This window comes from Saccoglossus kowalevskii, chromosome 11 (genome assembly GCF_978046115.1).
Source record: "Saccoglossus kowalevskii chromosome 11, keSacKowa6.1, whole genome shotgun sequence".
Lineage (NCBI taxonomy): Eukaryota > Metazoa > Hemichordata > Enteropneusta > Harrimaniidae > Saccoglossus > Saccoglossus kowalevskii.
Genome location: NC_140651.1, coordinates 1,903,706 through 1,912,157, shown reverse-complemented (window position 1 = coordinate 1,912,157; position 8,452 = coordinate 1,903,706). Strand labels below are relative to the sequence as shown.

The 8,452-nt window shown below is 32.8% G+C and overlaps 1 protein-coding gene across 1 annotated transcript; it reads left to right on the top strand.

Annotated features, from left to right (window-relative positions):
• Positions 1–691: 691 nt before the first annotated feature.
• LOC102802906 (mitochondrial pyruvate carrier 1-like) lies at positions 692–6,446 on the top strand. Its single transcript, XM_006821155.3, has 4 exons — positions 692–701; positions 2,931–3,011; positions 3,951–4,083; positions 6,104–6,446. The coding sequence occupies exons 2-4, from the start codon at positions 2,969–2,971 to the stop codon at positions 6,147–6,149; spliced, it is 222 nt and encodes a 73-aa protein (XP_006821218.2). The 5' UTR covers positions 692–701; positions 2,931–2,968; the 3' UTR covers positions 6,150–6,446.
• Positions 6,447–8,452: the final 2,006 nt, after the last annotated feature.

Here is an 8,452-nt window from a genome sequence, read left to right as displayed (position 1 = left end):
GATTACATTTGTACAAGTTAACATGATATACCCAATGTACAATTGTTTGCATATACCGGGTAGTGAGAAGACTATGATGTATGGATTACATTTGTACAAGTTAACATGATATACCCAATGTACAATTGTTTGCATATACCGGGTAGTGATAAGACTATGATGTATGGATTACATTTGTACAAGTTAACATGATATACCCAATGTACAATTGTTTGCATATACATGTACCGGGTAGTGATAAGACTATGATGTATGGATTACATTTGTACAAGTTAACATGATATACCCAATGTACAATTGTTTGCATATACCGGGTAGTGATAAGACTATGATGTATGGATTACATTTGTACAAGTTAACATGATATACCCAATGTACAATTGTTTGCATATACTGGGTAGTGATTATTGTTTTATGATGACTATAATTAGATCTGGCATAAATCCTTGACATTTATGTGTAGCTGTGATTAACTCTCCTCAAATTCTGAATACTTTTTAAGCTGTCTACCTTGAATCTTTTGAGTTGTGATAATTGAAATCTCAGCTAATGTTACAGGAACTGGCAGACTATGTTTGTGTTTATAAATATTCATTTGATGCTCATATCGACTAATTATGGAACACTAATAAAGAAATGATTTTTTTTAAACAAACTTACATGTACCTTTTTTTTTTGCACACAGCACTTTTGGGGACCAGGTGAGTTTTTTGCTGTTGAAATATGTTAGCATATATGCATTAAACCATGTATGCATTTTCTAATCCCTGTTATTCCCTGTTTCTGTGTGCATTAAACATGTAATCCATTGCCTTTTCTAATCCCTGTTATTCCCTGTTATGTGTGCATTAAATCTGTACTCCATTGCCATTTCTAATCCCTGTTATTCCCTGTTTCTGTGTGCATTAAATATGTAATCCATTGCCATTTCTAATCCCTGTTATTCCCTGTTATGTGTGCATTAAATCTGTACTCCATTGCCATTTCTAATCCCTGTTATTCCCTGTTTCTGTGTGCATTAAACCTGTAATCCATTGCCATTTCTAATCCCTGTTATTCCCTGTTATGTGTGCATTAAATATGTACTCCATTGCCATTTCTAATCCGTGTTATTCCCTGTATTGTGTGCATTAAATCTGTACTCCATTGCCATTTCTAATCCCTGTTATTCCCTGTTTCTGTGTGCATTAAACCTGTAATCCGTTGCCATTTCTAATCCCTGTTATTCCCTGTTATGTGTGCATTAAATCTGTACTCCATTGCCATTTCTAATCCCTGTTATTCCCTGTTTATGTATGCATTAAACCTGTAATCCATCGCCATTTCTAATCCCTGTTATTCCCTGTTTATGTGTGCATTAAACCTGTAATCCATTGCCATTTCTAATCCCTGTTATTCCCTGTTTATATGTCCATTAAACCTGTAATCCATTGCCATTTCTAATCCCTGTTATTCCCTGTTTATGTGTGCATTAAACCTGTAATCCATTGCCATTTCTAATCCCTGTTATTCCCTGTTTATGTGTGCATTAAACCTGTAATCCATTGCCATTTCTAATCCCTGTTATTCCCTGTTTATGTGTGCATTAAATCTGTACTCCATTGCAATTTCTAATCTCAGCAATGTATTCGTAAAACTGACATACACCAAGTTTCTAAATATTTTTTTATCAAATTTGTTCAAATTTTGCATAACTGCAAAACATACAGTACAGTGTAAACATAACATTTAGCTCACTTAAGGTAGAATGCTAATTTTTGGCTCACTGTCAATCTTTTTATGAGTAAATTAATATGCATATAATACCATTTTATCAGTGGTTTCCATGCACCACAATGAAAACACACTCCTCATTGAAAACCTATTATGAATTTTTTAATACTTCTATACAAAGTATAATTGTAAAACACTATTACATTTTATACTTGTTCACCATATGTCAAAATTTTGTGATTTTGAGATTTTTCCTTGCCCTAGGGAACCATGGAAAAATGCCCTTAAACAGACAAAACATGCTATTTTTACTGTAATTTGTTTTTCTCAGAACTGAGTATGGTGACCCCCATAATTTTATATTTATCTTCATCTTTGTAATATTTCAAATATGTAAAAATAAATAATTAAAATAAGAATATTTTTACTTATGTGTAGCCTAAAGCTAGCTTAGCTTAGCTCCAAACTGTCACATACATTTTTGTAAATACTAAAAAGAGTAAGTTAAAATTATGTATGACAATCATTATGATACTTACTTTAAAACATGTTTATTGTTAAAAAAACAAAGCCAGCTTGATTTAAACTAAAACTGTATTGTAAAATTTGCCAATGCATGTAATTTTGGTACTGGTTTTGATGAACTTTAATTGTAATATTCTCTGTTTTGTTGTAATATGTATATTCAACCAAATACAATTTTATCACCGTAAATTTTGTTGCATTAATATTTTGCTAAAATATTAAGAAAATCACAGCCTGTGTGTATATCTGTTTCTATATTGACTGATTTGCTAAAACATTGCATGACTTCACATAAGTTTATTTTTTGAGTCATACCAAAGTGGCTGACAAACAGCTAGTTTTATCTATTACTTGAAATGTACCCAACCATTCTTTGGACACCCTGAGGGTGAATTCATAAAAAGTGCACTGAAATAACTGAAAGTGCACTTGTTGGGTCTCATATGCAAGGCATTTTGTTTTACAATCCATTATAACTATTGATTGCTTGGTTCTGTTTCTATATTTATACTTTTATGATCTCTTTTAGCTTATTAGAATATACAAAATGTAATGACAATTTACATGTGTCCTTGATATTTATATTCACAACACTGCTTATGCACAAAATGAAAATAGCATTACAATCTACACAGTCACGGACATCGCAAATATTGGCCAATTTGTTTAATTTTTTTTTTGTTTCTCCTCAGTGGCAAATTGGGGAATTCCTTTAGCAGCCATAGCTGATATGAAGAAAGACCCTGAGTTAATTAGTGGAAAAATGACTTTTGGTATGTAATGATACTTGAAATCAATATTTGACTCAAACATTCAAGAAAAGAACTTAAATAAAGTGGAGCGCTGTCGTATGATTCTCAAAAATATATACAACATTGGGAAAAATGTTACAGACTATTTTGTAAGCAAAAAGTATGTAATGTAATATTGGTCAACATCAGTTTACCTTTGACTTTGTTTAATTTTCTTGATATCATCAATATCGTGATTAGCCGAGGTATTAATGAGTATTGTCTGTTTCTGTGAATTCAGGTTTCAGCCATAATCAGACTCAATTAAAACTCTAAATCGTCTTGTGGAGATCATTCTAAAGTTTCAATGGAGACTTCTAAATATTACATAAAATAAGTGAGAAATGTCTGAATGTGTGTGAACTACAAGGAACATCTAATTAAGTGTACTGTATGTATTGAAATATATTCAAATTTATACAGTGGCGTTTTGTCAATGATTTTCAACACAACTGAAGATCATTTTGGCTTTCCATTTGATAAAATTGTTCAAATTGTATTTTTCAAATAAACATCTAATAATGCTTTTACATGTGTAGATTTACAAAGATTCTTCTCTGTTCTGAAACACTACAAACTGTATTAATTTAAAACACTGACAAATATTGGGAATTCTTGCATATATCTTGCTATTCTTACATATTCATACATGTACTATTAAAAAAACTTTACAGATGATCCTCATAAACTGTAAATTTAATGTAGATGGCCAATCGCAGAAAACAAGGCAAAATAAACATTTTCTGGTTAAAGGATGTCATGATGATTTTTTTTATCCTTTCCGCTATTTATCTGTACACATACATTAAGAATACAAAAATGTTTTAATATTTAAATTTACCTATTCAGTTGATGCTTGGAATGTATGTTTAGGTTAACGTGTGCTTGTGTTATAATAATTATGTGTGTGTTTGTTTACAGCTCTATGTATTTATTCAGCTCTCTTCATGAGATTTGCATGGAAAGTCCAACCTAGGAATTTTTTATTACTTGCCTGTCATATAACTAATGAAGCAGCACAGATAACACAAGGTGCTAGACTTATAAACCATGGGTAGGTAGTTTTTGTTTTTTTCAATTCACCAGGTTTGAAACATGTTGAAAATTAAGACAGTAAAGCAACTGAGGCGGTTGTAAGACGTTTTAGGTATACAATGTAATTCTGTAAATCATGTTGAAATGTACAATTTTAACGATTTGATTCAATGCACAAATTTAAAGAATCCTAATTTAGGGAAGTCTTATGAGAGTCTTTCATTCAAATTTAAATAGCTACTGGTGCATATTGAATTAGTGAAATTAAAGATTAGTTAAATTAGTTAAATTAATAACATGCTACAGTACACCTATGGCGTAAGCTTTGGCTTCTTTTCGCTACAGTATAGTGACATCGCTTTCACTTCCACATAACATTGTGTCAGCCTCACATCAGCTTTGTGTCGTTTTTCTAAGTGGGAGTAAATTATTTAATGATCTCCTTCAACACTTAGCCTAATTGTATATTATGAACGACAACAACAGTATTCATTAGGCCAAACATCTCAACATTTTCATTGACCTACTATCTGATTGAAATTGACTGGAGAATTTCCAGTTTATTTCCAAACATACAAACCTGCATTTCTCATGTTCTCACTGATTAGTCCCCGTTCGGATGCAGTCCGAAAACGGGGACTTATGTTTTGCCCTGTGTGCGTCCGTGCGTCCGTGCGTCCGTGCGTCCGTGATCACCTGTATCTCGAACATGCATGGACCGATTAAGTTCAAACTTCACTCATACATCACACATTATATGGGACATATGCACATGCATTTTTTTCATGATCCGATTAACGATAGCCGAATAGCGGCCATTTTAAGGCCGAAAATGCATCAAAATCGCACATTTTCACCATTCCGGACCCGGATCTCAGTTATGCATAGTCGGATTTTGTTCAAATTTGGTACATACATTAAACATAATAGGACCTTGATGCACGTCATTTTTTTTTTTGGATCGGGTTCGAAATGGCCGACTGGCGGCCATTTTGTTTTAAAGAATTCAGTTCTGGATCCGTATCTGAGACATACTTGGATTGATCGAGTTCAAACTTCACACACACAAGGTACATCATGTCACAAATATGTATGTGCATTTGTTTCATGATCTCATTAACGATAGCCAAATGGGGGCCGCTTTAAGGCCGAAAATGCATTGAAATCGCACATTTTCACCATTCCGGACCCGTATCTCAGTTATGCATGGATGGATTTTGTTCAAATTTGGTACATACATTAAACATAATAGGACCTTGATGCACGTCTTTTTTTTTTTCGGATCAAGTTCGAAATGGCTGACTGGCGGCCATTTTGTTAAAGAATTCAGTTCTGGATCCGTATCCAAGACATGTCTGGATTGATCAAGTTCAAACTTCACACACACATGGTACATCATGTCACAAATAGATATGTGCATTTGTTTCATGATCTGCTTAACAATAGCGGAATGATGGCCATTTTAAGGCCGAAAATGCATCAAAATCACATATTTTCACAATTGCAGAACCGGATCTCAGTCATGCATGGATGGATTTTGTTCAGATTTAGCACAATGTGTTGTACATATGCAGGTGCATTTCGGTCATGATCTGCTTTGAATGTATATGTCACTCAAATATGAACGGAACGGGGACGTGTCATTGACAATGACTTGTTCATATTATATTATTAGTGACTCCCAATCTAAAATTCCAGCATGTCCTGTTCATAGTTGTTTATAATTATATGCGCACAGTAGGCTGGTGTGTAGTTTAAATTTCCCTTAAAGGGAAAGTATCAGTACTGGCATAACAATTATGTAACACTTTTTTTGCTGGTGTAAACTATTGGTGTATAAATAAAATAGGGCACCCTAACCCAATGAGCTTTCACAAGGCTGTAAGTGAACTAAGGTCCTAACTGCATTTGAGTAGCATGGTCAACTTAATTCACTTTTATTGAATTCAAAGTGAGTTAAACATTCCATTGTTTCATGCAACCTCTATATATTTGTTAAACTTTTATCCACATTGAAGTTTTGAATTTCTCTTTTACAGATTACAAAAAGGTAAATTGTCCAAAGAATCAGCATCACTGAAGTAGATTATACCCACAGTATAAAGACTAAAAATGAAAGTACTGTTTAGAATCTTCCTCATATGAAAATTTCTGCTTACAACTTTTCCAAGGATGATTTAGATTATAACATGATCTAAATCCTAATTTGAGCCAATAAACTTTGTTTTTGTTTTGGTTTTAAGATTCTTTGTTAAGTGCAACATCAAATAAGGGAGCAGCCAACACAACTTTACAAGGAAAACATGGATATTAAATGTAATATCAGGTTTCAAGGCTGTGGAGTCCATAACATTACACTGAATGATCTAAAAAGCATGTATTAGAGATGTACCTACCGGTATGCAGAATTTGACTACTGTATTGACATTGGCTGTTTATTCTATTGATTTAGCTCTTGAGCTAACAGATAACACACATTCGAAATACAGATTAAAAAATTAGAGTTGTAAGCAGAAATTTTCATATGCTACAATTGATGCTGTAGATGTAAGCGGGTCATATCATCCAAATATCTTTTCCTACTCCAATTCAGCTTATTTTCATTATTATGCTTTCTGTGATTTAGTTTCTAAATTTGGATTGGGCAATTTAGGTGGTCTATCTATAATTGGTTTTGTTGATCAGGGTAATGTATCACAGGGTACTACCATACTCAACTAAATTTATGTAAAACATTTAGTGGTTCGGACCTAGATGTAAAAAATAACACAATTCAGGTATAAGCTTGAAAGCCAGTATATTACATTTTCCCTTAGCCTGGTCAGTGTGTCTAGATAGGAATATTTATTTCTCAGCTTAAATATGCAAATACACTGTCGTTTTAAGAGCACATTTTTTTAAAGTCTTTTAATATAAATTTACAGACCAATGCTTTTTTTTTTATGGTGTTACCATATTTGCTTTATTATAAGTATGTGTGCTTAAAGCTTAGTATATGAGTTTGGTACAGTGAAATTCAAGTAGTTTTGACATGACCTGGAGATGCACTTTCAATAAAGTAACTATAATGTGTTCTATGTATCAATGCATTGGATAAGTCACTGTAATAGTAGGGGAACGTAATCTAAATTACTCTCTTAAATTCCCTAATATATTTGTAAATTGTTACTTATTCCCCACATCATATTTCCAACTGCGAAATCTCTGATTATCTGACATCTTAGTCATCTGATCTGCAAACTGAAAAGAAAAAATTAATGGGATTTCCTCAACATTGCAAAACAATTTTGTATTTACCCAACCATTCCTAAACACTGTAGTGATGAAAATCAGTTTTCAACATTACTGACAATATAATACTTGTGTACATCTTTTCAATGCATTGAAACAAGAGTTACTAACAATGTTTTTTTTGGGGGAAGAGTGAAAAAAAGATTGTCTAAAATGAACTTGGCTAATGTATACCAGAATCATGAGATGAGGTGTTTTGTAGACAATCACACAATTGTTGTGATGCAATTTAATAGTTATAATGGTGCATCATTAACGAAACAGAAAAACATACATTTAATTTAATTTGTAATTTGATAAAATAAAATAGACAAAATAAGTGTAAAAATGAAGGGAATCAGGGGCCTCAACATTTTTGTTTGTGCTTCAAGTCACCTACACACTCACATACAATTTTATTTTATTCTTGAAAACTGACCTCCCAGCAGTCAACAAGCTGACCATTTTAACTCAGGATTCCTACAAAATAAGTTTTATTAGAAATCACACATCCACACACATGATCAGCATGAATGTCACAAGGCGAGGACTTCCTGTAATCAACGACTTATACCACCACAATCTTACATAAACATGAAATAAATGCACACACTGCATTGACCCTTTGCTTTCGGCAGAACTGTATCATTTGCATGAATTCAAAATGGTAAATTTTGTGCATTGCCAGGCAAATTAATTGATATCAAATGTAAACATATTTATTTGTACTAAATCCCTTTTAGAGTAGAGGATGTACATGTAGGGAATGACTCTCACTACTGAAGTCATGTTTCAACACTTTTCCAACATTTGAGAAAGAACTCTCTTTCACATCTAAAATTCCAAACCTTGGCTATTCACCAAGCTATGTTAAATATTCACATAAACTGTGGTTGTTACTTGAATGCATATTAAGAAAAACTGTGGTGAATCTACATAGAGAATAAATAACAAAGTGTGGACAATGGGTCACATGACCAAGAGTGGTATGAAATTCATACATATTGAGTTAGAATATTTATGACAACAAGCAAAATCAATGCAATTGAATTGTTATAAAACTAAGGTTTATTAAAATATTCTCCTCTTGTATTCAGAATGAGGGGGAAGTCCCCATT

Excerpts from the sequence above, each read along its gene's own strand:
- LOC102802906 (XM_006821155.3), top strand. The coding sequence starts at position 2,969 with ATGAAGAAAGACCCTGAGTTAATTAGTGGAAAAATGACTTTTG. Across the intron at positions 3,012-3,950 it reads TAGTGGAAAAATGACTTTTG|CTCTATGTATTTATTCAGCT; the intron begins GTATGTAATGAT and ends GTTTGTTTACAG. Across the intron at positions 4,084-6,103 it reads GCTAGACTTATAAACCATGG|ATTACAAAAAGGTAAATTGT; the intron begins GTAGGTAGTTTT and ends TCTCTTTTACAG.